The sequence below is a fragment of the Drosophila takahashii genome, chromosome X (assembly GCF_030179915.1).
Source record: "Drosophila takahashii strain IR98-3 E-12201 chromosome X, DtakHiC1v2, whole genome shotgun sequence".
Taxonomy (NCBI): domain Eukaryota; kingdom Metazoa; phylum Arthropoda; class Insecta; order Diptera; family Drosophilidae; genus Drosophila; species Drosophila takahashii.
This window is the reverse complement of record NC_091683.1, coordinates 12,221,724-12,249,321: the sequence shown is the minus strand read 5'-3', so window position 1 is coordinate 12,249,321 and position 27,598 is coordinate 12,221,724. Positions and strand designations below refer to the sequence as shown.

Below are 27,598 nucleotides of genomic sequence, written 5' to 3'. Positions count from 1 at the left end.
ATGGCAATGGCAATGCCGTTGGCTAATGGAACTGGCATTGGGACCAGAACGAAGACGAGACTGACACTCAGACGGTGGACACCGAGGCCGAAACAGAGACTGAAGAACTAGAGAACTGAGAACTGAAGACTGGACACTGGAGACTAGCAGTTGTTAGGTGGTTATCTGGCCAATGCCATATAAGTCGAGAAATGCGCAGTTAGGCAATCAATGGACGGCGATCCGGCAATCCGGCGATCGTTTCTTGGGCCCAGGGATCGTGGCGGAGGTAATCGCAATTGGACTTGGAGTCCGACTTGCAGTTGGAATCGGCGTTAGGAATCCGCAATGACACTGTCTCAGTGTCTCAGTGTCTCTAGCTCGGTTGCTTTGTGGCAACGTGTGTGTTATGATTGGCAACGGTTTGTTGCTTGGCCAGCTTGCTTGACTCTTTGGCTGCTTACCTGGTTACCTGTTCACTTGCTCGGTTGCCCATTTCCTACCTGATCGGCGGGTTGGAGGTGCCGCCACAGACGCAGGCGCAGACTGTGACCAGCCGGCGGAGCAAATACCGTTTTGCTGAATAAATACAAACAAAATAAAAAGACGCACAAAAACACTGGCCAACAAGTGGGCTAGAACTCGATGGGAGAACTCGACTATTTTTTACCCTGTAAAAATAAATATATAAGAGATAAGACAAAATAGTTCGAAATATTCTCTTGAGCGGACAACTTAACGGACAATCCTGAAAAATGAAGGTTTTACAACTATTGAAAGGCATAACATATTTTTATTCCACACCCCACAAACTTTATCTAACTAAATTAAGTCACTCTCAGTTTGAAATTAGTTCACTATTAATCGAAATGGAAGAATGTTCCCACGGACAAGTCACTAATGTACCCCACGAACTCCAGGAATACCCTCTACCTTGAGTAGCAGTTGAAGTTGGTGATGCGACGGCACTTGGAATGCGTTTAGTATCCCCCGACCCTCTGAACCTCCTAACCCCTCCTCGGCCAACTACAACCCACCCCCCTGCCCCTGGCACCACCCCCTCCGCCCAGCGACGAATGCGTGGAATGTTAATGCAGCTACTTCTACTTGTGCCTGTTGCCTCGGTGACAACATCCATCGCCACTGGCGGAGGAATGGGCACAAACATTTACCTAATCCATTTCCCATTTCCAAGGCGGCTGCTCTCGTTCCCGTTCTCGATTCCTTACCCATTTGGGTGTAACTCGGATGGGTTTGTTTTTCCTGCTTCACCACTCATAAATATACAAACATCTATGGTTGAAAGAAGTATTAAAATATTAACTTTTACCAAGGACACTTGAAAAGTAACACTTTATTTAATACATGAGCTTTTTGAGCTTTTCATTTAAGGGATATTTTATTAAATCATTTCTTATAACATCACAATCCCAAAGAAGAAAGCAATCTTATTACTTTTTTAAAATCCGTTGAGAATATTACATACCTAAATTTACAAAAAAAATGCAATAACAAAAGTATTTCTAATATCTACAGGCATAAACTGTAAGCTGCTAATAAAATTAGTGGGAAACAATCGAATCGAAAAATCGAGCTACAGTTAATGGCTTAAGCTAATCCTACTTGGAGTTAATAGCGAATATGGGACTCGTGGTGGCAGCCACGATTGCCTTCGCTGTGGCCGATGGCTCCTTCGTCCGTTTGGCGGGCGGTTTCTCCGGCAGGAAGTAGCCCAGGGAGCAGAGGAGCACCACGAGAGCCAGAAGGGCCCAGAAGATGGGATCGCAGCTGGCGAAGAGCAGGCGCCCGAGGAGATTGCTGCCCACGACGGCGCCCAAGCGACCCACCATCATGATGAAGCACATGCCCATGGCATTGATGTGCGTCGGATAGAACTCCATGGCAATGGTGCTGACCAGACCGCCGCAATTGCCAATGGCCATCACAACGGTCAGGGCGACCACCACCAGGGCGAACTGCTCCACATAGTGCAGGGCCACCAGGCAAATCATGGTCAGTACCATCCAGGCCACTGAAATGAAGAGGCTATACTCAGAAAAGAACAATAAACAAATTGAGAGCAAAAACAAAGCCAAGATCAAATGTTCTCAATTGGAAAATTCAAAAAGAAATGTTCTTGAAATCAAGGCGAAATTTCCCTCAATTTAGTTTTTGAATATAAAGCGATATTAAAGATGAAAATGGCTACTTACTCAGCAGATTCTTCTTGCCTATATAATCGATGATGTAGGCAAAGAGCAGATAAATCATCACAAAGCAGGCTCCAATGATGATCATCACCTGGTACGTGGAGGTGTCCACAGCCACGGAGCAGCTTGCTGCCGCTTCCTCCTGCGAGCCCCCCAGATCCACATTGAAGTCCTGGAGGACAGTGCAGAGCAGTATGTCCTCGCCATTGCGTGTGCCCAGCTCATCCAGGATGGTGGGGAACCACATGAAGATGCCCTGGGCCAGGAAGTAGATGAGGAACTGGATGCTGCAGATGTTCAGCGTGTGCCACAGTCGCTCGCGGTGGAAGAGCGGCACTGTCTGGTGCCAGACGAGACGCACTGCATCCACGAAGCCATGCACATCGGACAAACTGGCGCCTCCGCTCTCCAGAGCCACCTCCTTAACCGGATATTCCGAGGCACTTCTGCCGGAATTCTTGGCAAAGATGGTGCGCAGGATGTCCAGCGACTGATCGCCACGTCCCTGGACCAGCAGATACTTGGGTGTCTCGGGCAGAGTGCTGATCCCCACGAGGGCCAGCAGCGAAACCGAGACGTTGGCCAGGAGCAAAACGCGCCAGGACGAGAAGCGCATGCCCAGCACAATGGTCTCGATGCGCAGGGGCAAAATGCCAATTGCCATGGCTGCAAAAAATATTTGAAAACAAGAAAGGAAGCTAGCTTCGGCCAGCCGAAGCTTATATACCCTTGCAGATCATTCCTATTAATTAACAAATCGCAAAAATGTTCAATTTTCTAATATTTCTCATTAATTTTCCGATCGTTCCTATGGCAGCTATATGATATAGTCGTCCGATTTTGATCAAATTAAAATTGAAATTCGGAAATATTTAAAAAGAGTCATATCCTAGAGTAGAAGATAATACAATAAAAACCAAAGAAGCTAGAATTTATTTCCTATTACTTTTCCATTAATTTTCCGAGCGTTCCTATGGCAGCTATATGATATAGTCGTCCGATTTTGATTAAATTAAAATTGAAATTCGGAAATATTTAAAAAGAGTCATATCCTAGAGTAGAAGATAATACAATAAAAACCAAAGAAGCTTGAATTTATTTCCTATTACTTTTCCATTAATTTTCCGATCGTTCCTATGGCAGCTATATGATATAGTAGTCCGATTTTTTAAAAAATTTATTCGAAATTCAGAAATATTTAAAAAATAACATCCCCAAAAGTAGAAGGTAATATTTCAAAAAACACCGAAGCTAGAATTTTTTAAAGTTTTTTTTTCCGATTGTTCCTATGGGAGCTATAAGATATAGTTGTCCGATCCGGTCGGCTCCGACATATATACTACCTGCAATAGAAAGAAGACTTTTGCGAAAGTTTTGTCCCGATAGCTCAAAAACTGAGAGACTAGTTTGCGTAGAAACAGACAGACGGACAGACGGACAGACGGACAGACGGACAGACGGACAGACGGACAGACGGACAGACGGACATGGCTAGATCGACTCGTCTTGTGATGCTGATCAAGAATATATATACTTTATGGGGTCGGAAACGTCTCCTTCACTGCGTTGCAAACTTCTGACTGAAATCATAATACCCTCTGCAAGGGTATAAAAATATATGTATAAAAATATATATATTTACTCACCTGGAGCAAAGATCATGGCCATGCAGAGGAAGCCGGAGAGCAGCGTCACGTGCCGAACCCTCGAGCCATTGCCATGGAACTCGCCGCACAGGCTGAAGACGCACGCCTGGCCGCCGGAAATGAAGAAGCCCGTGAGGAAGCGGAAGACAATCAGCATCCAGATGTTCACCGAGAAGCCGGAGACGATCGAGCACACGGAGCTGAGGCACAGGGCGTACTTGAGGGTGGTGGCCCGGCCCCAGGTGTCCGCCAGGAAACCCATGGCATGGGAGCTCAGGACGACGCCCAGGAAGCCGGCCGACGCCAGGATGCCCTGCTCATCGAGCGTCGGCTGGAGGTCGCACTTCATCTGGTTCATGATTAGGCTGACGCCCATTATCTCCACCATCACGGCCATGAAACAGAGGCCGCAGATGAGCAGCAGCTGGTAGTGGAAGCGGCCCACTCCCGTCAGCGTGATGGCCTCCTCAAAGGTGTGGGGCCGCGGCTTCTCCGAGAGCTTCTCCTCGCGTTCCCCAGCGATGGCTATTTAGAAAGGCGAAAAATTCATGTTTTTAGCAAAAATCATTATTTTCACAGGTTTTTCGCTAAAACAAAGCAAATACTGATGCAAAGTATGGATTGTCATACCTTTCTGAACTCGTTATTAAATTTCCTAACGATTGGCATTTAAACCTTGACAATTTATTCATTTTTAATTTTTTGCAAAAAATCATGGGGTACCCCCTTATAAAATAATTAAAAATTGGCGAAAATTTTATTTTTCCAAAATTACACGGAAAGTTTTATGGATTTATAGCAAATTTTGTTATCTGTTCAAAACAGTATGAATTTTTGGTGTAGGACCATTTTTGGCCAACGTACAGCAAAAAAACCAAAAGAAAAAATTCCAATTTTTGTCAAAAACTGAAATCGCGAATTTCCAAAAAAAAACAAAACCCGTTTTTTCGCTAAAACGTTGCAGTTTTTTCGCTATAACAAAGCAAATACTGATTCAAAGTATGGATTGTCATACCTTTCTGAACTCGTTATTAAATTTCCTAACGATTGGCATATAAACCTTGACAATTTATTCATTTTTAATTTTTCGCAAAAAATCATGGGGTACCCCCTTATAAAAAAATTAAAAATTGGCGAAAATTTTATTTTTCCAAAATTACACGGAAAGTTTTATGGACTTATAGCAAATTTTGTTATCTGTTCAAAACAGTATGAATTTTTGGTGTAGGACCATTTTTGGCCAAGTTACAGCAAAAAAACCAAAAGAAAAAAATTCCAATTTTTGTCAAAAACTGAAATCGCGAATTTCCAAAAAAAAAACAAAACCCGTTTTTTCGCTAAAACGTTGCAGTTTTTTCGCTATAACAAAGCAAATACTGATTCAAAGTATGGATTGTCATACCTTTCTGAACTCGTTATTAAATTTCCTAACGATTGGCATTTAAACCTTGACAATTTATTCATTTTTAATTTTTCGCAAAAAGTCATGGGGTACCCCCTTATAAAATAATTAAAAATTGGCGAAAATTTTATTTTTCCAAAATTACACGGAAAGTTTTATGGATTTATAGCAAATTTTGTTATCTGTTCAAAACAGTATGAATTTTTGGTGTAGGACCATTTTTGGCCAAGTTACAGCAAAAAAACCAAAAGAAAAAATTCCAATTTTTGTCAAAAACTGAAATCGCGAATTTCCAAAAAAAAAACAAAACCCGTTTTTTCGCTAAAACGTTGCAGTTTTTTCGCTATAACAAAGCAAATACTGATTCAAAGTATGGATTGTCATACCTTTCTGAACTCGTTATTAAATTTCCTAACGATTGGCATTTAAACCTTGACAATTTATTCATTTTTAATTTTTCGCAAAATATCATGGGGTACCCCCTTATAAAATAATTAGTTTTATGGATTTATAGCAAATTTTGATATCTGTTCATAACAGTATGAATTTTTGGTGTAGGACCATTTTTGGCCAAGTTACAGCAAAAAAACCAAAAGAAAAAATTCCAATTTTTGTCAAAAACTGAAATCGCAAATTTCAAAAAAAAAACAAAACCCGTTTTTTCGCTAAAACGTTGCAGTTTTTTCGCTATAACAAAGCAAATACTGATTCAAAGTATGGATTGTCATACCTTTCTGAACTCGTTATTAAATTTCCTAACGATTGGCATTTAAACCTTGACAATTTATTCATTTTTAATTTTTCGCAAAATATCATGGGGTACCCCCTTATAAAATAATTAGTTTTATGGATTTATAGCAAATTTTGATATCTGTTCAAAACAGTATGAATTTTTGGTGTAGGACCATTTTTGGCCAAGTTACAGCAAAAAAACCAAAAGAAAAAATTCCAATTTTTGTCAAAAACTGAAATCGCAAATTTCCAAAAAAAAAACAAAACCCGTTTTTTCGCTAAAACGTTGCAGTTTTTTCGCTATAACAAAGCAAATACTGATTCAAAGTATGGATTGTCATACCTTTCTGAACTCGTTATTAAATTTCCTAACGATTGGCATTTAAACCTTGACAATTTATTCATTTTTAATTTTTCGCAAAAAATCATGGGGTACCCCCTTATAAAAAAATTAAAAATTGGCGAAAATTTTATTTTTCCAAAATTACACGGAAAGTTTTATGGATTTATAGCAAATTTTGTTATCTGTTCAAAACAGTATGAATTTTTGGTGTAGGACCATTTTTGGCCAACGTACAGCAAAAAAACCAAAAGAAAAAATTCCAATTTTTGTCAAAAACTGAAATCGCGAATTTCCAAAAAAAAACAAAACCCGTTTTTTCGCTAAAACGTTGCAGTTTTTTCGCTATAACAAAGCAAATACTGATTCAAAGTATGGATTGTCATACCTTTCTGAACTCGTTATTAAATTTCCTAACGATTGGCATATAAACCTTGACAATTTATTCATTTTTAATTTTTCGCAAAAAATCATGGGGTACCCCCTTATAAAAAAATTAAAAATTGGCGAAAATTTTATTTTTCCAAAATTACACGGAAAGTTTTATGGACTTATAGCAAATTTTGTTATCTGTTCAAAACAGTATGAATTTTTGGTGTAGGACCATTTTTGGCCAACGTACAGCAAAAAAACCAAAAGAAAAAATTCCAATTTTTGTCAAAAACTGAAATCGCGAATTTCCAAAAAAAAACAAAACCCGTTTTTTCGCTAAAACGTTGCAGTTTTTTTGCTATAACAAAGCAAATACTGATTCAAAGTGTGGATTGTCATACCTTTCTGAACTCGTTATTAAATTTCCTAACGATTGGCATTTAAACCTTGACAATTTATTCATTTTTAATTTTTCGCAAAAAATCATGGGGTACCCCCTTATAAAAAAATTAAAAATTGGCGAAAATTTTATTTTTCCAAAATTACACGGAAAGTTTTATGGATTTATAGCAAATTTTGTTATCTGTTCAAAACAGTATGAATTTTTGGTGTAGGACCATTTTTGGCCAACGTACAGCAAAAAAACCAAAAGAAAAAATTCCAATTTTTGTCAAAAACTGAAATCGCGAATTTCCAAAAAAAAACAAAACCCGTTTTTTCGCTAAAACGTTGCAGTTTTTTTGCTATAACAAAGCAAATACTGATTCAAAGTATGGATTGTCATACCTTTCTGAACTCGTTATTAAATTTCCTAACGATTGGCATTTAAACCTTGACAATTTATTCATTTTTAATTTTTCGCAAAAAATCATGGGGTACCCCCTTATAAAAAAATTAAAAATTGGCGAAAATTTTATTTTTCCAAAATTACACGGAAAGTTTTATGGATTTATAGCAAATTTTGTTATCTGTTCAAAACAGTATGAATTTTTGGTGTAGGACCATTTTTGGCCAACGTACAGCAAAAAAACCAAAAGAAAAAATTCCAATTTTTGTCAAAAACTGAAATCGCGAATTTCCAAAAAAAAACAAAACCCGTTTTTTCGCTAAAACGTTGCAGTTTTTTCGCTATAACAAAGCAAATACTGATTCAAAGTATGGATTGTCATACCTTTCTGAACTCGTTATTAAATTTCCTAACGATTGGCATATAAACCTTGACAATTTATTCATTTTTAATTTTTCGCAAAAAATCATGGGGTACCCCCTTATAAAAAAATTAAAAATTGGCGAAAATTTTATTTTTCCAAAATTACACGGAAAGTTTTATGGACTTATAGCAAATTTTGTTATCTGTTCAAAACAGTATGAATTTTTGGTGTAGGACCATTTTTGGCCAAGTTACAGCAAAAAAACCAAAAGAAAAAATTCCAATTTTTGTCAAAAACTGAAATCGCAAATTTCCAAAAAAAAACAAAACCCGTTTTTTCGCTAAAACGTTGCAGTTTTTTCGCTATAACAAAGCAAATACTGATTCAAAGTATGGATTGTCATACCTTTCTGAACTCGTTATTAAATTTCCTAACGATTGGCATTTAAACCTTGACAATTTATTCATTTTTAATTTTTCGCAAAAAATCATGGGGTACCCCCTTATAAAATAATTAAAAATTGGCGAAAATTTTATTTTTCCAAAATTACACGGAAAGTTTTATGGATTTATAGCAAATTTTGTTATCTGTTCAAAACAGTATGAATTTTTGGTGTAGGACCATTTTTGGCCAACGTACAGCAAAAAAACCAAAAGAAAAAATTCCAATTTTTGTCAAAAACTGAAATCGCGAATTTCCAAAAAAAAACAAAACCCGTTTTTTCGCTAAAACGTTGCAGTTTTTTTGCTATAACAAAGCAAATACTGATTCAAAGTATGGATTGTCATACCTTTCTGAACTCGTTATTAAATTTCCTAACGATTGGCATTTAAACCTTGACAATTTATTCATTTTTAATTTTTCGCAAAAAATCATGGGGTACGCCCTTATAAAATAATTAAAAATTGGCGAAAATTTTATTTTTCCAAAATTACACGGAAAGTTTTATGGATTTTGTTATCTGTTCAAAACAGTATGAATTTTTTGTGTAGGACCATTTTTGGCCAAGTTACAGCAAAAAAACCAAAAGAAAAAATTCCAATTTTTGTCAAAAACTGAAATCGCGAATTTCCAAAAAAAAACAAAACCCGTTTTTTCGCTAAAACGTTGCAGTTTTTTCGCTATAACAAAGCAAATACTGATTCAAAGTATGGATTGTCATACCTTTCTGAACTCGTTATTAAATTTCCTAACGATTGGCATTTAAACCTTGACAATTTATTCATTTTTAATTTTTCGCAAAAAATCATGGGGTACCCCCTTATAAAATAATTAAAAATTGGCGAAAATTTTATTTTTCCAAAATTACACGGAAAGTTTTATGGATTTATAGCAAATTTTGATATCTGTTCAAAACAGTATGAATTTTTGGTGAAGGACCATTTTTGGCCAAGTTACAGCAAAAAAACCAAAAGAAAAAATTCCAATTTTTGTCAAAAACTGAAATCGCGAATTTCCAAAAAAAAACAAAACCCGTTTTTTCGCTAAAACGTTGCAGTTTTTTTGCTATAACAAAGCAAATACTGATTCAAAGTATGGATTGTCATACCTTTCTGAACTCGTTATTAAATTTCCTAACGATTGGCATTTAAACCTTGACAATTTATTCATTTTTAATTTTTCGCAAAAAATCATGGGGTACGCCCTTATAAAATAATTAAAAATTGGCGAAAATTTTATTTTTCCAAAATTACACGGAAAGTTTTATGGATTTTGTTATCTGTTCAAAACAGTATGAATTTTTGGTGTAGGACCATTTTTGGCCAAGTTACAGCAAAAAAACCAAAAGAAAAAATTCCAATTTTTGTCAAAAACTGAAATCGCGAATTTCCAAAAAAAAACAAAACCCGTTTTTTCGCTAAAACGTTGCAGTTTTTTCGCTATAACAAAGCAAATACTGATTCAAAGTATGGATTGTCATACCTTTCTGAACTCGTTATTAAATTTCCTAACGATTGGCATTTAAACCTTGACAATTTATTCATTTTTAATTTTTCGCAAAAAATCATGGGGTACCCCCTTATAAAATAATTAAAAATTGGCGAAAATTTTATTTTTCCAAAATTACACGGAAAGTTTTATGGATTTATAGCAAATTTTGATATCTGTTCAAAACAGTATGAATTTTTGGTGAAGGACCATTTTTGGCCAAGTTACAGCAAAAAAACCAAAAGAAAAAATTCCAATTTTTGTCAAAAACTGAAATCGCGAATTTCCAAACAAAAACCAAACCCGTTTTTTCGCTAAAACGTTGCAGTTTTTTCGCTATAACAAAGCAAATACTGATTCAAAGTATGGATTGTCATACCTTTCTGAACTCGTTATTAAATTTCCTAACGATTGGCATTTAAACCTTGACAATTTATTCATTTTTATTCATTTATTCATTCATTCATGGGGTACCCCCTTATAAAAAAATTAAAAATTGGCGAAAATTTTATTTTTCCAAAATTACACGGAAAGTTTTATGGACTTATAGCAAATTTTGTTATCTGTTCAAAACAGTATGAATTTTTGGTGTAGGACCATTTTTGGCCAAGTTACAGCAAAAAAACCAAAAGAAAAAATTCCAATTTTTGTCAAAAACTGAAATCGCGAATTTCCAAAAAAAAAACAAAACCCGTTTTTTCGCTAAAACGTTGCAGTTTTTTCGCTATAACAAAGCAAATACTGATTCAAAGTATGGATTGTCATACCTTTCTGAACTCGTTATTAAATTTCCTAACGATTGGCATTTAAACCTTGACAATTTATTCATTTTTAATTTTTCGCAAAAAATCATGGGGTACCCCCTTATAAAATAATTAAAAATTGGCGAAAATTTTATTTTTCCAAAATTACACGGAAAGTTTTATGGATTTATAGCAAATTTTGTTATCTGTTCAAAACAGTATGAATTTTTGGTGTAGGACTTTATTGTAGGACTTGGAGTAGGATTTTTGGCCAAGTTACAGCAAAAAAACCAAAAGAAAAAATTCCAATTTTTGTCAAAAACTGAAATTCCAATTTTTGTCAAAAACTGAAATCGCGAATTTCCAAAAAAAAACAAAAACAAAGCAAATACTGATCCAAATATGGATTGTCATACTTTTCTGAACTCGTTATTCAATTTTCAATCGATTTGCATTTAAAACTGGACATTTTATTTTTTTTAATTTTCTCAAAAAATTATGAAAAACATATTTAAAATTTACGAAAATTGTATTTTTCCTAAATCAGACAGAAAGTAATTATTTTCAATTTGGTATACAGAGTAACTGGTAGCTGATAATCGAGGCAGTGGATTCGATTTTATGAATAGTATTTTTTCTCAATCAACCCATTAAAGCGGATAGGTCAATCACTGTCATTTAATGCGAAGCCCTAGAGTTTATGGAATAAATCAAGATTCCCTTAAATAGTTCGTAAGGCAATCGAATCGAGTTCAGTTGCCATTTAATTATGGCCTCAGCCGCTTTGAATTTGGGTGAAAAGTCGGAGGGTTCGCAGGACGACGTTCGCCTGCCCCAGGAGCAGCCTCCTTCGCCCTTCTTCGAAACGAAGGCCTTCCGCCTGATCTCGATATTCCTGTATCTGGGCGGGATCAGTGGCCTGGGCATGGTGCTGGCCCTGTACTACCTCATCTTCTTCGACTCCAGCATGCCGGACATCCACCTCAAGTTCCCCGTCTCCATTGGCGGCCATCCAGTGCAGAAGGTGCACGAGTACCAGTGACCATTTGACCACTTGACCCATCCAGGTGGTAAGTATATAGAAAGGGGATGGTAGGCAGACTGCGGCTAATTGGATTTGGGAATGCTAGCAAAGGCGTGGAAAGAATGTGCTAGTGGAGCACTCGACTAGTAAATTCCCTAGTACAAAAAAATGTAAACAAAAATTATATATCATAATTTACTGACGATGTAAATTAATTCGTTGCTTAAAATATTTACCCTAATAAAAAGCATAAAAAATCATATAACAAAGTGAGAGCAATCCATAATATTCAAAAATCAAGTAAGATCCTTTAAATTTCGGAAATTGGTATATGATCTAATAAACTCTAAAGACCTTACACTTACCCTTTCCTTAGCCACTCATTCCATCACCATCGTCACTTTCATTTCCTTGACCAAACATGAATATAGAATCTACATACGACATATAACAGAACAGAACGAAAAGGACCGAGATAAATTGGGCTGGAATCGGGATTGGAGGAGTGACGACGACGACGACGTTGGCGGGAAATCAAACCGGGTCAAGTGGTCGTGGAAGAACGCAGCACGTGATGGGGGATCTGGTTGGGTCTGGTACTGGCGAATCTTATTAGCGTGGCCCCCAAGACGATGCCACCCTCCACCCCTCCATTGTGCACCCCCGCAAAGAAACCGCAAAAAACAGTCGAGCGGAATGCGAAAGCCGAGCAACACAAGAGCAGAAAAAGAAATGGAACCAAAGACCAGATCCCCGGACAGTCGGAGCAATCGGTCAATTGTGTTCAGTTCGTTCGAAGCGACGGTAGCGGTTGGATAATATTTTAATATAAAATATATATTATTTCGTTACTTCCGAGAGAGTAAAAACGACAATGAGCGGTACACCGGGGCTGATGGCCAACCTGGCTGAGGTGGTCAAGGAGGCCAAGGACGAGGAGATCCAGATGCCCAAGTCGAACGACTTCTTCGAGTCGAAGACCTTCCGCCTGCTGACCCTCATCCTCTACATGGGCGGCGTGAGCGGCATGGGTCTCACCCTGGCTGTCTACTACCTGTTCATCTGGGACTCGCGCATGCCGCCGCTGCCCGTGTTCAAGCACACGCATCCAATTGGCTAGGATCGGGGGGCTAGGATCAAAAGCAACCAGCCAGCCATATTGTTCTCCCATCGACATCAGTGACCAGATTCGGGTGAGTGGCCACGCGAAACTGACCACGGCAACGCAGAGCACAGATTTAAGGGCCTTTCCGTTTGTGCCAGGGTTGTCACCCCAGCTAATCGGAATTATCATATTATAGGTGCTTCAAATTATCGATATTTTCGATATTTTGACAATATCGAATCGATAATATAGATTTTTGGAAGAGAAAACACAAATTTAATATCGAGAAATAGTAAAATTTGTTTAAGCTCTACTTTAATTGCCTAGTTTATCCAAAAAAAATTGAAAGAGATTTAAAATCTTCTATTAAAGCGCTAAAAAGTATGCTATGTTTTTTTTCACATGTGATTTTACCTTTTTTTCACAAATTAAAACCACATTTTCATTTCTTATGTGCACCTATGTTTGCGAAAAACACTTTAATCCCTTTTACAGAAAACCATAATTTTGTTGTAATATTATTTTTGTGGCTTATGAGATTCACAAGAGCTGTCAACACTGTTGTGGGTTCGCTTTAGTGGCTTAATTAGCCCCCGTGGCCGATATCAAAAGTTGACAGCCAGGCACAAAACTAATCCGCTTTGCTACGTGCCACCAAATCGCAGAGTTGCAACCACCCACTTGCCCACTTTCCACTGCATCTACGTACAACTAGCCATGGTATTCGAAACCATCACACACCCTGGGGCGAAATGGCGTCATTCGAGTGATTTTGATTTAATTGTGGTGGCGACATCAAATCAGTTGTTGGCACATCGCGAAGTGAACAGGCACGACTGGGGATTTATTAAATGTCCGTAATGTCCGTTCCGGCGGAATCAGCAAGAGTGGGTCTGGGCAATGCGGCCAGCATGGCGAATCTGGCCAAGATCGTCAATCTGATCGAGTCGAATGTGCGCACGGAGGAGGCGGAGGGGGATTCCTGTGAGGAGACGGCCAGGGGATCGACCGAAACCGGAACCGGAAGTGGCAGCAGCAGCAGCCGAAGCGTTCGCCTGGCCAGCAGCAGTGCTCCGCGCAGAAGTGCCTGTGCCACATCGTATGTGCCCAAGTCGCCGCAGCTGGAGGAGATCGTGATTGCACCGCCGACGTGCACCGAACGCTTCGCCCGATACTTTGTGATCGTGATCTACCTGTGCGGCCTCTGCTGCCTGGGCTTCTTCCTGTCCATCTACCACATCTTCTTCTGGGACTCACGCATGCCGCCCGTCTACAAGGGCCAAAAGAAGGGACCTGCCTTTGGCTAGTCCGCTTAAAAAAACAAAGTAACACCCAGCTAAGAGAATATTATGTTCATTTTTGGTAAGGAAATGCACCAGGGAACTCACTCTCTAAAGTAAAAACTGAATTTAATCCTTCATAAATTCAGTATTTTTCTTCCTCTAATACAACTCATAAATACATTTCTGGCGTACGTGGCGTATGAGTTATATTAGAGGAGCATGCTTTTTTATCACTCATACGCAGTGTATGCAATGCATTTTATTTGCAATCAATTTACAGTTTAAATTTGTTTGAAAGCCTTAAAACCAATTAAAATGATTTAATTGCGAACTAAATGCAAACAGATATCCCACTTTATAGAAGCACATGTTCCAATTGGTATTGCATTTCCACTCACAGTTAATAATGCATAATTAAATAGTCAGTAGAACCACAACCAAATATTAATTGAAATTGTGCAGTGAATGGAAATTGCTTGTTATTACTTAGTTATAACTTTGAAGCCAATATCTTGGCAGGACACATATTTGCCAAAGTCATGCCATTAGTTCTTATTAAGTTGATATGCATACCTCCTCCTCGACCATTTCTTTTTTTATTCTTGCTCGAAAAGTTTTCCTTTCGCCCAACCAAAGTTTAAGTTTAATTATGTGTATCCAACTATGTATCATGTATGTAGGGGGAATAAGTTTTCGCCTTGTTCGTTGGCCACAGACCCCCTATCCTCAAGTTATCCCCCCGTTCCGGCTGCCCGAACTGCTTAATCAGCTTCGTCTGCACATAAGTAAGCAGATGGATAAACCATCCTTAAACTTGGGAAGGCCGGGGGGAAATGGCTGGAGGGAAAACGGAAATGGGAAATGGGAAATGCCATAGGCAGGGCCCAAAACATTTTCGAGGCCAGCAGAGTCGGGGAGAGGGACAGGGAGAGGGAGGGCCTCACCTGGCCACGTTGGCGAATTAAACTCCTCGAAGGAAACTTTGCAACAATACTGCTCGGAAAATGCATGTGCGCTGGTGGGAGTGTGGCCTACATCCTGGCCCAGATGATGAATATGCGTTTAAGTGCAAGTACAGTGGAGCGTGGGCAACTGCAACTTGGCCAGGTAGAATTTTCTGGAACTTTCCTTCTAACTTGATTTGCTTACAAACTTTTTAAAAGGATTTAAAATATATTTCAAGGAAAATCTTAGAATATGTTAAAATAACGTTATGCTTTCTTTTAGATAATTTTAATTGTATATTTTAAAACTAGTGATTTTAGTGACATCCTTGATTTATTTATTAATATATTTATTCTTAGCATACTTTCGGGACGTGAATCCTTTGTCCCTGTTTCCGAAGTTCACCTGTGTCCACATGCATGTGGGTGTGTGACTGGCTATCTCTTTTCTCAGCGGGGTGTGTGTGTGTGTGTGTGGAGCTTATACAACAAAATCAATGGCCAACATTGCAATACCGTTCGGACCTCTCACTCGCACGCCTGCATTTTGATTCGCCGAGCGCTGCACTCGTTACGCTCTCCCTCTCGCTCTCCGTACTTTTTCGAGCGCTCTCCTTTCGCTCTCTCGGCTTGTCCTAGTGACCCAGTTGCAGTTTGTTAACCCCCCGAAGGCAACGGAAAACGAAGGTGTGCGGCGTGCGCGGCGGGTTAAAGGTGGAACGGCTGTGGAATGGGGCGGGGCAGCGAAAGTTTGGACGTCCTTCGCGACACCTGCGAAGGTTGCTGTCAAAGCCAGCAGTTCCCCGCCCCGCCCCGCCACGCCCGTCCTGCAACACCCCCACGAAAAGTGCACAATATTTGTATTTCGTTTCGAAATACTGCCTCGATTGCCAAAACATTTGATTGGCATTGAAATTATTGAAATAATGCAAAATTAATCCAAGCGCGCATTTTAATTTCCGCATGTGAGTCAGTTGCATATGCTCGCGGGGCTTTAGGGTGTTAAGGGAGCGGGGAGTGGAAACTGCACTTGACACACAAAGAGCGGCAACGTGCCGACGTGCGGTTTGTTTTTGTTTCAGCTGCCTTTTTGTTGTTATTTCGCCTTCAAGGAATTCCATAAAAAAAAACACACACACAACAGGCAGCGTGGGCAGCCGAAAATGCAAATGAGCGCGAGCGAGAGAGGTGGATTTTATGAATGAAATTAAAAGCGAAGATCGCTAATGCAACGGTAAACTCCCCAAGCCGAAGTTGCCACGAAGGGTGGGGCCAACGAGGGGGCGGCAGAGAGTCGCTCTCGCACGAAGGAGGAATGCAAAGGCACGAAGGCGAAAAACGGTACTACGGTACAAACTCCTGCCAGAATCTCTCTCTGCTCTCATTTCGCTTGCACACGTTCGACGCGTCGGTTGGCAGTCAAATTTTTGCGCGCTCTTTTTTTGTACTTTTAAGCTCGCCACGCATAAACAATAATAAAAATAAATTTATTAAAAAATATTATTATTAATGTATAAAACGCAAGTTAACGTGAATGAAGGTGGCAAGCTAACGACCGAAAAGAACTTTGCATTTACCAAACAAAATTAATAACTAGACTATAACGGGACACTGCCAAAAAAAATAAAATAAAATAACAAAAAAAACCATAAAGAAAGGAAAGCAAACAAAATCAAGAAGAGGCACCTCTGAACATATCGAAACAATCAAAACAGATATCGGAATCAGGATCGAATCAAAAACTCAAAAATGAACTCGAAACACAGTTCGCTGGAGGAGAAAGTGAAACTGCCGCCCACGGAGACAATAAGCCGCTGCTACCAGCCGCAGCAGAGCAACCGCAAGGTCATCCGCATCCTGACCGTCGCCGTCTATGTCCTTTGCGTTTCGCTGGCGGCCATCATGCTCTCCCTGTACTACATCTTCATCTGGGACCCCACCATCCGCCCCTTCGTCACCAAGGCCACGCACTGCGGTAAGGCGGCTGGTAATCAGTTACCCGGTAATCACATACCACACCACACTGCACTGCACTACTCATCCGGGGGTTAACTACTCCATCAGAAACTGGTGACCGATGACCAGTAAGCAGTAACCAAAAACCAGTGACCAAAAACCAATCACGGGGCGGACAATTTGCGGTCAGCGGTCAATCTGGGACAAAGCCCGAATCTAGGCTACAGGAGTTAAGAGCTTGGGGATGGGAATGGGGTTGGGATTGGGGTTGGGCTACCCATTAGCCTACCCGCTGCCCATTACCGATGGGCTTGGATGGCTGGCAGGACAGCGTTGACCCTTCTTTTAGATGCAAAATAAAGTGCTTTCAACGTAGAGTGCACACTGAGCGTACAGATTAGTTTAATCAACATTATGCTTAAAAAAATACAAATTCAAAACATTTAAAAGAAAAGAATTACATTACTGATAAAAAGGCATTTCAGTACAAAAGTCCTGCTTATAGGTTATTATTTATTATCCATTTATTTATTTCCAATCTCAAAAAAGGTAGGGGAGTGTAGGGTAAGGTGACGAACGATTCGTTTTTTGAATGTAACTTTTGTAACAATCAATATTTTTTAAAAGTGTAAACGCAGAAAGTTGCTTACATCTACTGAGCATATCCCTGTAAAATTCGAAATTCGAAATTCCAATGCAGCTAAATCCCACAGCGTTTGGCGTGAACCCTACTTTTTTTGCACTTTCAAAAGTTGTAGGGTAATGTGACGAACGATTTGTTCTTTAATGTAACTTCTCCAAAAATCAATATTTTTTAAAAGTGTAAAAGCAGAAAGTTGCTTACATTTACTGAGCATATTTCTAAAAAAATTTGGATTCGAAATTTCAACGTAGCCAAATCCCACAGCGTTTGGTGTAAACCATCCTTTTTACAAAAAAAAAATACATTTTTTTATATATTATTTACGGAAAGGGTTTTTTCGATACGGAAAAGAAAAAAGTAATAAGATAATACCCAAACTTACAAAAAAAAAAATGGTCAAAGTGCAAATTTTTTTTAAAATTAAATTAAACTGACGTCACTATTAAAAACAACAATAAAACTGCAGCAGTAAATGTTATCTGGTATTATTATATTTTTTTTACAAATAATCAACGATAACAGTTAAAATTCTTGAATAAAAAAAGTTCGTCACAATACCCTACAAAAAGTTCGTCACGATACCCTACAAGGTAGACTTGGAGCAAAAACGGTGTCACTCTCAAACGGCGCAAAAGAAAAAAACGCGAGGTACCAAAAACTGTTGATAAAGATCTCATGTATACGTGCATATATTTGCCTGATTTTATTTTCCACTCATCTTTGCTCTGGCACTGCTGAAACACAAGTAAATTGAATGGGTTTGCTAGTTTGCGCACCACATTTTTAGCGAAAATTACCTCACGAACAAATTACGGGACTTCTTATTAATATTACTGTAAATACATTGTCGACACGATAAGGGGAGACGACTACATTTATTTGGAATTTTTGTCGTGACGTCATATATAAGATTCGACGAGTTCGTCACATTACCCTACTCGTCAAATTACCCTACACTCCCCTATCAAAAAATATGTTCTAAATTAAAACAAAAATATTGCATACTTTTAAGAACGACTTCAGGCTAAATCACATCACTACATATTATATAAAAACCAAAGTCAGCTTTATAGCAAAAGCACCCAAATTTCTTGACTATATATCTGAATTGGCAACACTTTCTCAGGAAGGAGGTGAAAAAGCCGCCCACATTGTTCCACTAGCTTCGGCTTCAGCTCGTTCCGCCTCCATCCTTTCTCTGATTCTTGGCTTTTTGTTCAGTTTTTGTAAATCAACTCGAAATTAGGTCAATGGGGTGTCATGCACACGACTACACCCAAGCCACCCCATCCATTCGATTCGCCTAGCCACCCACCTCCCCAAAAACACGATAGGGTGCAGTTTTCCTCGCTGTACTTTCCATTCGTTTGCAGTTTGCAGTTCAATAAATCTAATTTGATGCAATTAAATGCAGAATCTGGGAGCTTAATGAAAGTTATACGGCAGAAAGGCAAACAAATTGGAATTTATGACAGCGAGAATGCACTTTGCCAGGGAGCAAGATGTAAGGAAATATGCTTAGTGTCCGCTTTCAATGCCTTTATTTAAAATTTGACTAGCTGCCTGCATTGGAAGGCACAAATGCCTACAAGGGCGACTAAAATTGCGAAAAACTGCAAGAAATAAAACATAAGCGGTCGAGGGCGGATGAAATTGTAGGAAATGTAGGGGAAAACTTATAAATATTTAAGGCATTGATTTAACTCACTTTATGATAGCAAACTGTGGCGGGTTTTATAAATTATATATGTATGTATGTATGTAAATGATTTTATTTTAATTTAAAAATAACTGTGGTAGCAGTTTGTAGTTTATTATTAATTTTTAGCCAAGGCTCTCATGAAAAAATGAATTTAATCATTTTTAAACACTGCTGGGTAAAAAATATATTAAAATATATAATGTTTTCATTTTTTCTTAAGTTTTTAAAGTTTACAAATACACTAAAACAAAAATGGAATAGCAAAAAAAATACTTTATATTGAATTCAAAATCTGGTATTTAATATTTTAATTGAATTTGAAATGAAGTAGGGTAATTTTTAATTTTAAAATGCTTGATTTAATTTAATAATAGTATAAGAAAATTGTTCAATATAATTTCAATTTGAATATTTAAAAACCGCAATTTATACTTTTTTGCTAAACAAACAAACACTTCATTTTTTGCAGATAAAATTGTGATACCCGAAAAAATAGCCATTCGCCTCCTAAACTCATCGGAAGTGACCGCGGAGCAGTTCTACAAGCACATCCTCGAGCAGTACCGCATCCTCAGCCACATGCAGCAGCAGCGCCAGCAGATCCTGCAGCGCCAACATCTGCAGCTGCAGCAGCTGGAGGCGAACAATCGCTTCCAGGAGGTCTTCGCCACGGCCACCATAATCCAGGCGCATCCGCATCCCCATCCGCATCCCCGCGAGCCGCCGAAGAAGCCGCTCCTGGGTCCGTACACCCCGGGCATCCCGAACACCCCGGGCAATGTGAGCCATCATCACGATCAGCCGGGAGGTGACACGGATCCGGAGCCGGCTCACTTGCCCCTCCTGCTGGACACCTCACCGCCGGCCGAGGTCAACGGAATGGGTCACCTGAAACGAAAGACGCATCGGGGTCACTACAAGCACCACAGGGCTCGGACTGGCAGCCAAAAGAAGCTGTCCATTGCCAACTCGATGGCCAGTTCCACGCCGAGCACCACCAGCGGAGGAGGAGGAGCTGGAGGAGATGCCCTGGCCACGGCGCCCACTTTGCCGCACGGCTACATGGACACCCCACTGAACCCGGCGGCCGGAACGATTGTGCAGCCACCGCAGCTGCAGCTCTACACCTCGATGCCCATTCCGCTGATCCTGAGTCCCAGCGAGGAGAAGCGTCCCTCGCACCACGCCCACGGCCATGCGCACGGCGAGCGGCGGGGCGGAACGCAGGCGGGCGGACGACGAAGGACCACGACGGCCTCGGTGTCCGGCTACGAGGCCCAGACCTACCTCAATCCGTTCCTCACCGGCGAGCTGATCTTCGAGAAGTAAGGGATCGCAGCCCGCGGTTAATGTACTCTTTTTTTTTTCTCTTTTGTAAGCCACTTAGAGGGATTTACAACACAACAGCCAAGATCGGAGTGTGGAGATTAGCTCACTGAACAAAATGGTATAGCGATTCGGCCATACCTTCCATACCTGATCATACCTATATCAGTGGAGAACTCCTTAGAAGGGCAGCACTACTCGCAATAATTCGGATGGGCTCAGTACTGGCATGGGCGAAAAAGGCGATATATTTCAAGGAACTTGGTTATACGGATATAGTTTCCAAATCAAAAGCGGTACTAAGCATTTCATATTGAAATTTACAGTTATATATATACACACATCTCATTTTATACGTAGAATATGTTTGAAATTAAACAGATCTTAAGATTTATAGAGAGAACTTTAGAAAAATGAGAGTTATCGGTTATGATGTTAACATAGAATCAACTTGTGCCAGTGCTGAGCCGCAATTTGGTCTATATAAACAGAGCCAGGCCCGGCCACATATAGAGGTTAATAAATGTTACGTACTTGAAAAGGATAGTTGAAACCATAGCTAAACTATAGTCGATGTACCAACCACCACACAACCACAACCACTCCACCACACACACTCGAAAGGGACACACACGCATAATACGGGACCCACTTCAGTAGAAAGTCACTCGATATCAGCGATCACGGATCACGGATCACGAATCACGGATTACGGATCACACAGGCGGCTCACCTCACCAAGCTCAGCAGCAAACTCACCCCACCTAGGACACTGCTTCCAGGCAGCTAGCGAACGCTACACCAACTACAATAATTAGCCAACCCTAAACCTAGAGTAACCAGTTTACCAGTTTACCAGTAACCAATTACCAGTAACCCATCCACGGATTATACCCCCTCAACACGGGGAAGCGGATAAATGTCACTATAATTCAGCATCAGAATGAATCACACTCACGCAAAAAAGGCCTGTGTCACTGTCAAAAATCGGTTATCTATATATATAGCGACATCTGTTCCCAAAAAGCGATCAAAAGTTTCAACAAAATTTCATATAATATCAGAAATCTTGAGATAATATATTTAGAACCTCTTTCAGGAGATATGTAAAATCTTTAGAAAACAATTAGTCACAACTTCAATATTAAACCAGAGATTCGGGCCCATAAATAATTAGCTGACGTATCACCTATAGGCACTTTGCTTAGCGAGATAAAAGAGCGGCGTGCTCAACTTAAGAACAACTATATTTGCCATATATATGGGGCATATAACCGATGGGTGACGTGACATTGGCTCGGTCTATTCACATACTCAAACACTAAATGCAAACCTATCAAAAACGAAATACACTAAGCGAAAAAGCGGGAAAGAAAGTAAGAGGAATGATGAGAAAAGAGGTAGAGACAGAGAGAGAAATATTGAGAAACTGCATCTGCATCCAAAGACACGAGAATTGAATTCATCAATAATAACATACGTATAAACGAAATGGATACGACATAGAATTGAATCTGTAACTGATGGGCATATACCGCATATATATCTTATATACCGCATATATCTTATATATGTATACCAAGAAAAACAAAGTCATTTTGGCAATAATAAAGCATAGCAAACGAAAAGCAAGTTATCGTCTTTTATTCAATTCTGATCCTCACTGAAAATTTTAGACTGAAATTACAGTTTATTTCACCATCATTCGTTTTTAGATCACTTAAGAAAAATAAAAGTAATGAACACGTTTAAAACACACTTTCTATGATTTATATTAGGCATTTCACAACTTTTTACGACAGGATACCATATAATACCACATTTTGCAGTCTCATTTAATCTTCTTTTCTTCACTCACCGAACTCATTTTCACAATCTATCACATAGGCGGGATTATCCATGGTGTCCTTGATCTTCGCAGGCTATATATTCGAAATGGGTTGAGGATATGTGCGACTGGCGGCACTGTCCACGGCCAACTGAGGAGCTCCGTGACGCCGGGGACTTAAAAGTACGTCCGGGTATCTGAACGCAGGGGTACGTGCTTCAAAGTCCGATCGCTATTGCGTTCTGTAAAGCTCTCTGCGGTAACACACTCGTAAAACCCGGCCAGAGATATCTGCACCAAAAATACGAAAACAAAAGCTGTAAATCTTAAATAACCGCACCATCTTCCCAATCTGCAAGTCAGAATCGTGGTGTAAAAGTTCTTCGTTCGTTGGCTTAGCGAGCAAGATGCAAAATCGGCGATAAGACAGATAGCCAGCCCCTCTATTTTGCTATCTGAAGCCAACAAATCGTAAATGGAGCCACGTTAGATCAGGGAACAGACCCCTGGGGTCTGGGGACTGGATGTCTGAAAAGACAAAACAGAACTCTTCTGGAACTTAGCAACAGTTTCGACTAGTAGGTAGACTTAAATATAAGTTTTCTAATAACTATTTAATTATTTATGCGGTTATTCCACTACATTGGTCGGCTCATTCATTAGAACAATTTTTTCTCAGCCTATACGATTCTACGTAGGTGCGAGCAAGACAGATATATGTCAGCTGCAATGAGCAATTAATGAGCAAAATTTTAAAAACCGAAGGCCACCATTTTATTTTTTTTTGTATGAGCAAAATTGAATCTAAAAAGTACAATTTTGCTCATTTATTAGAGCTACTGTAAATCGGATCTTGCTCGCACCTACGTAAAATCGTATGGGCTGAGAAAAAATTGTACTAATGAATGATCCGAACGATGTAGTGGAATAACCGCATTAGTAAAGTATCTGCCCCCAAAACCCCTTGAAATTACAAAACCATAAGTCTGATTGAAGTAAAATAAAATACTTTATTGATATTCTCAGGCAAGCATATCGTATTTGTACTATTAGAGGTAATAAAAACATTTAGTTATACTTTTCGACACCTTTATTAGAGGTTTCCGAGACGTTGTTTTACAAAATGACTGGACAACTTTAGGAAGTAATTAAATTAAAAGCGAAATCACTAAATTATAACGTTAGATGACAGTAATTCTACTCTTTAGTTCAGTCTAATGAAAACGCAAACTTCAATAATAGACCATAGCTGATTTTTGAAGAGACATTTTATTTAACAACTACATTAACGCCAAGATTAAATCAATTCGATTGATGACTTATATGCCTGGACCTGGATTTATATATATTCGTTTTTGCCTGGGCTGGGATTATCCAGATTATCCAGAACGTCTGCACGCGGGAATTGGCCCGGTATTTTGGCATTATGGCCAAGTCACTACCAGCGGAGCACATAAAGATACGCCCCCTTAGACGCGACAGCTTGATCCCGGGCCGTAAACGCACTCGTAAAGGGATCCAGAGATCTAGATCTGGGCACACACAAGCGGGCACTCATATCTATCGGCTGTAAAACATTAAAACTGATGCTCTATGCATTGGCAAATGAGATGGCAATAGCCCTCTCTTTCTCAGCCATGTCGGTTGGGGGTTTTGGTTTTGGTTTCGGTTTTCATCTTTACAATTCAGTGTTTATTAGAAAATCTCCTTTCATTGCAGTTGGCACTCACGCTATCCATTATGGCCAATACCAACTATCCACGATATGGCCCTGCCTAAGAACTCACTCCTTTCGGTGCGCCTAACTTATGGGACAAAAAAAAAAAAGACAAACAAAAACTTATAACAAAACATATTGCGGGAGCGGGAGTGGTATGTAATCGAGAGGATCGCCAAGATTGAGCCCAAGGGTAGTCGCAGTCGCATTGCATTTATACATACATACAAACATTGAATGGAAGAGTGAAATACAGTGGGGCTGCGGATGAAAGGACGCCGGAAAGTACCGAGTGCCTAGAACTGAAACGGCGGCGTGTCCCGGCAGGTGTGGGCGCCCATCGGCGTGATGACCACGTGCAGGGTGAGTGTGTTGCGGGCGGTGCCCGTCAGATGGGGACTCAAGTAGGGGGATGTGTGCTCCAGCTCGTCGTACGGCAGCAGGTTGTCCAGGTTGATCACTCGCGAGGTGTCCGAGAAGTACTCGGTGCGCTCCACCACCGTACGGATGTGCATGATCTGGTTCTGCACGCCCACGATCAGCACGGCGATCTGGGAATGTATAAAAATATTAATAATACTACACAGATCTTCAGTAAAGCAATCCCTCACCTTGAAGCGCTCCTCGCCAATGTTTTGATGCTTGCAGGTAACCCGTAGGCGCACTGTGTTCAACGAGCAGCCCGGCACGTCCTCGCCCCAGACCATTTTGGCCTTGTTGTACCTAACGCCGCGCGGGAAAAACTCTATCTCCCAGGTCATGCCGGGATCTGTGGATGAAGGAGCTTCGTTAGATGATGCCAGCTGCCCAGCGACGCTTCCGCTAGCCTTTACTCACCGTCCTCTTCAGTCTCAGCGATGTGGCGCTGCGAAAAGAAGCAGGTCACATAGTTCTTGTAGTCCTCGATCGCATCGAAGTTGTGCACATCGATGTCGACGCTCCAGGTGTCGTTCCAGTAGAGCCGCGGCGTGAACTGCAGCTCGCCGGACTCGGTGGCCCGCACCTCGCGCACCCGATCCTCCTGCCCCGACTGGTAGCTCATGCCGATGGCGATGCGCTCGACGAGAAACTCCTTGTGGTACTCGATCAGCGGGTCCATCAGCAAATGCGACAGCTGGCGCGGCGTCATCATGCCGAAGCGAATGTGCGAGACGGTCTGCTCGATCAGCTCCATGAAGCTGCCGCTCGCGGTGGCCTCCATTTGCTCGCGACGATGCAGCAGCCACGTCTGCAGGATGTCGAACAGTTTGTACTCGCTGGTGACGACCAGGTCGTTCTGCTGCAGCAGCAGCTGCAATATGGCCGGGTCCATTTCCACAAAGTCACGCGACTCGGCGACCATCTCGAGGTTCCACTTGAGGAAGCGCTTGAGCGTCTCGGTGAGATCGTTGTGGGTGGGCGTGAAGGAGAGCGTGTACTGCAGCCAGGAGACCAAATAGCCGCTGGTGGCCGCCTTGGCCACGTGCTTGTTCATGTAGCCCACGCAGAGATCGATCAGGTCGCGCACATTGTACTTGTCGCTCAGCGCCAGCATCGGCATCACCGTCTGCAGCGTCACCTCGATGTGGCCCACGTACAGGTACTTGATGAACTGCGGGAAGACCGCCGAGCAGCAGGCCTCCTCGTGCAGCTCGATCACGTGCTTGCTGCACTCGTTCCACTCGGGGTTCATGAGCATCACCTGAAAGACGTCGCTGCTGGCGCACAGGATGACGCGGTGGGCGGGGTACTCCTTGCCGTCCACCAGCAGCACGATGTCCGACATCAGCTGCTCGGCGTACAGGTTGGCGATCTTGTTCAGCACGCTGTTCGCATCGATCATCTGGTGGGGAGGGAATTAAGCCAGGATTAGATGTTAGCTTTTTTGTGGTTTTTTCTATAATTATATATCTCATCCTACAATGCACATTGAAGAGTCTTCCATAACTGAAACACAGAAGGGATTTTCCTCACGAATCTTGGATATATTACAAGTGTTTCTTCCGCAAATTTATGTGAAATATGAAAAATTCAGGAATTATTAAAATCTAGATGACATATGATAGATATTATGACACTTGTCAAACGATATGATTTTTAATTTTTTGATAGTTAGTTGCCAAAAGCTATTGGCATTCAATTTCAATCGATGTATTGCAAACTCTAGTAAGGAAATTCAGAGTTTAAATAGATAAGGATAATTCCCTGGGATCTAAAGGATCTGTGGAGGATTTGCCGTTAGAAAGATTTTCTATGACAATTCAGGGATTATTAAAATCTAGATGACATAAAATAGATATCTATGTCAATTAAATTGATTTTTAATTTTATGATAGTTAGTTTCGATCGATGTATTGCAAACTCAAGTAAGGAAATTCAGAGTTTTGTATTATATAGAGTTGCCATATAAGGATTGAGATAAGATAGTTCCCTGGGATCTAATGGATCTGTGGATTTCTGTAGAGTTTGCCGCTATACCCACCGTGCTGGCTCCATCCTGACCCTCCTCTGTTTCGCGGCACTTGCGCCGCTTGGCGTCCTGATCCTCGCTAGAGCTGGCTCCATTCGCCGGGTTGTCCGACGTGCTGGCGGCGCTGGTTCCATTGGGAACCGAACCATCGCCAGCGGCTCCACCTGCTGCTCCGCCAGCTGCCTCGCCAGCCTGATCCGCTGCAGCCGCCCCTCCGCCTGCGCCAGGGCCACCAGCTCCTCCACCGCCTGCGCCTCCCACGCCACCAGCAGCAGCACCTGCACCACCTGCACCTCCTGCACCACCCACTCCTCCTGAGACGGGCGCTCCCGCTGCTCCACCTCCTCCTCCTCCTCCACCTCCGCCGTTTCCGCTGGCGTTCATCGGGAATCGGGGATATCGGGTATCGACCGGAGCCCGCTTCGGGATTCGCTGAGCGCTGGCAAGTCGCTCAAGGACACTCTACTGGACGGCTCTGTCAGTGCGAGCCAAAGACATGGCAAAAAGTCTCTTTTTTCGGATGAAAACAAAATCGCAGTGCTACTAGAGGTGGGAGCCAAATCGATTGGGTGGCCAATCGACTAGTCGATGGGCGCAGAGCGGGGCGCACTCAACTATCGGCGGTACTATCGATGTGGGGTAAGAGCGCGGGTAATCGAAATTTAAAACGGCATTTTATGAAATTTATTTTTTAAATCCATGAATCATTGTTATTTGACCATTTGTAAAACAGTTTTATTCGCTAAAACAAAGAAAATATTGATTCAAATATGGATTGTCATACCTTTCTGAACTCGTTATTAAATTTCCTAACGATTGGCATTTAAACCTTGACATTTTATTTATTTTTAATTTTTCGCAAAAAATCATGGGGTACCCTTATAAAAAAATTAAAAATTGGCAAAAATTTTATTTTTCCAAAATCACACGGAAAGTTTTATGGATTTTTTGGAAATTTTGTTATCTGTTCAAAACAGTATGTATTTTTGGTGTAGGGCCATTTTTGGCCAAGTTACAGCAAAAAAACAAACATAAAAATTCAATTCCAGATTTCAATTTTTCACAAAAAAATAATTATTTTTTGACCGTAAATATGAAAGTTTTCATCCAAATATGG

At 40.7% G+C, this 27,598-nt stretch overlaps 6 protein-coding genes across 7 annotated transcripts; 4 read left to right on the top strand and 2 right to left on the bottom strand.

Moving 5' to 3' along the window:
- Positions 1-1,569: 1,569 nt before the first annotated feature.
- Positions 1,570-22,479, bottom strand: LOC108070152 (niacin transporter NiaP). Its single transcript, XM_017160515.3, has 4 exons — positions 22,346-22,479; positions 3,836-4,360; positions 2,193-2,855; positions 1,570-2,011 (listed from the first exon to the last, which is right to left on the bottom strand). The coding sequence occupies exons 1-4, from the start codon at positions 22,386-22,388 to the stop codon at positions 1,599-1,601; spliced, it is 1,644 nt and encodes a 547-aa protein (XP_017016004.2). The 5' UTR covers positions 22,389-22,479; the 3' UTR covers positions 1,570-1,598.
- On the top strand, positions 11,269-19,744 carry inaF-A. Its single transcript, XM_017160519.3, has 2 exons — positions 11,269-11,574; positions 19,631-19,744. The coding sequence occupies exon 1, from the start codon at positions 11,274-11,276 to the stop codon at positions 11,544-11,546; it is 273 nt and encodes a 90-aa protein (XP_017016008.1). The 5' UTR covers positions 11,269-11,273; the 3' UTR covers positions 11,547-11,574; positions 19,631-19,744.
- Positions 12,308-12,721, top strand: inaF-B. Its single transcript, XM_017160520.2, has one exon. It carries the CDS (start codon positions 12,403-12,405, stop codon positions 12,646-12,648), a length of 246 nt encoding a protein of 81 aa, XP_017016009.1. The 5' UTR covers positions 12,308-12,402; the 3' UTR covers positions 12,649-12,721.
- On the top strand, positions 13,477-19,736 carry inaF-C. The gene is made up of 2 exons (XM_044396076.1): positions 13,477-13,995; positions 19,631-19,736. Exon 1 carries the CDS (start codon positions 13,485-13,487, stop codon positions 13,938-13,940), a length of 456 nt encoding a protein of 151 aa, XP_044252011.1. The 5' UTR covers positions 13,477-13,484; the 3' UTR covers positions 13,941-13,995; positions 19,631-19,736.
- Positions 16,337-22,119, top strand: inaF-D. The gene is made up of 2 exons (XM_017160516.3): positions 16,337-16,835; positions 19,631-22,119. Exons 1-2 carry the CDS (start codon positions 16,610-16,612, stop codon positions 20,488-20,490), a joined length of 1,086 nt encoding a protein of 361 aa, XP_017016005.2. The 5' UTR covers positions 16,337-16,609; the 3' UTR covers positions 20,491-22,119.
- An 826-nt stretch (positions 22,480-23,305) lies between the features above and the next one.
- Positions 23,306-27,057, bottom strand: Tango10 (transport and golgi organization 10). Of its 2 annotated transcripts, none has more exons than XM_017160521.3 (4): positions 26,494-27,057; positions 24,870-25,854; positions 24,644-24,801; positions 23,306-24,583 (listed from the first exon to the last, which is right to left on the bottom strand). In XM_017160521.3, the coding sequence occupies exons 1-4, from the start codon at positions 26,863-26,865 to the stop codon at positions 24,329-24,331; spliced, it is 1,770 nt and encodes a 589-aa protein (XP_017016010.2). In that variant the 5' UTR covers positions 26,866-27,057; the 3' UTR covers positions 23,306-24,328. The 2 variants fall into 2 exon arrangements, with proteins under 2 accessions (XP_017016010.2, XP_070074826.1); XM_070218725.1 differs by lacking the exon at positions 26,494-27,057 and adding an exon at positions 25,933-26,086.
- Between the last annotated feature and the right edge of the window lie 541 nt (positions 27,058-27,598).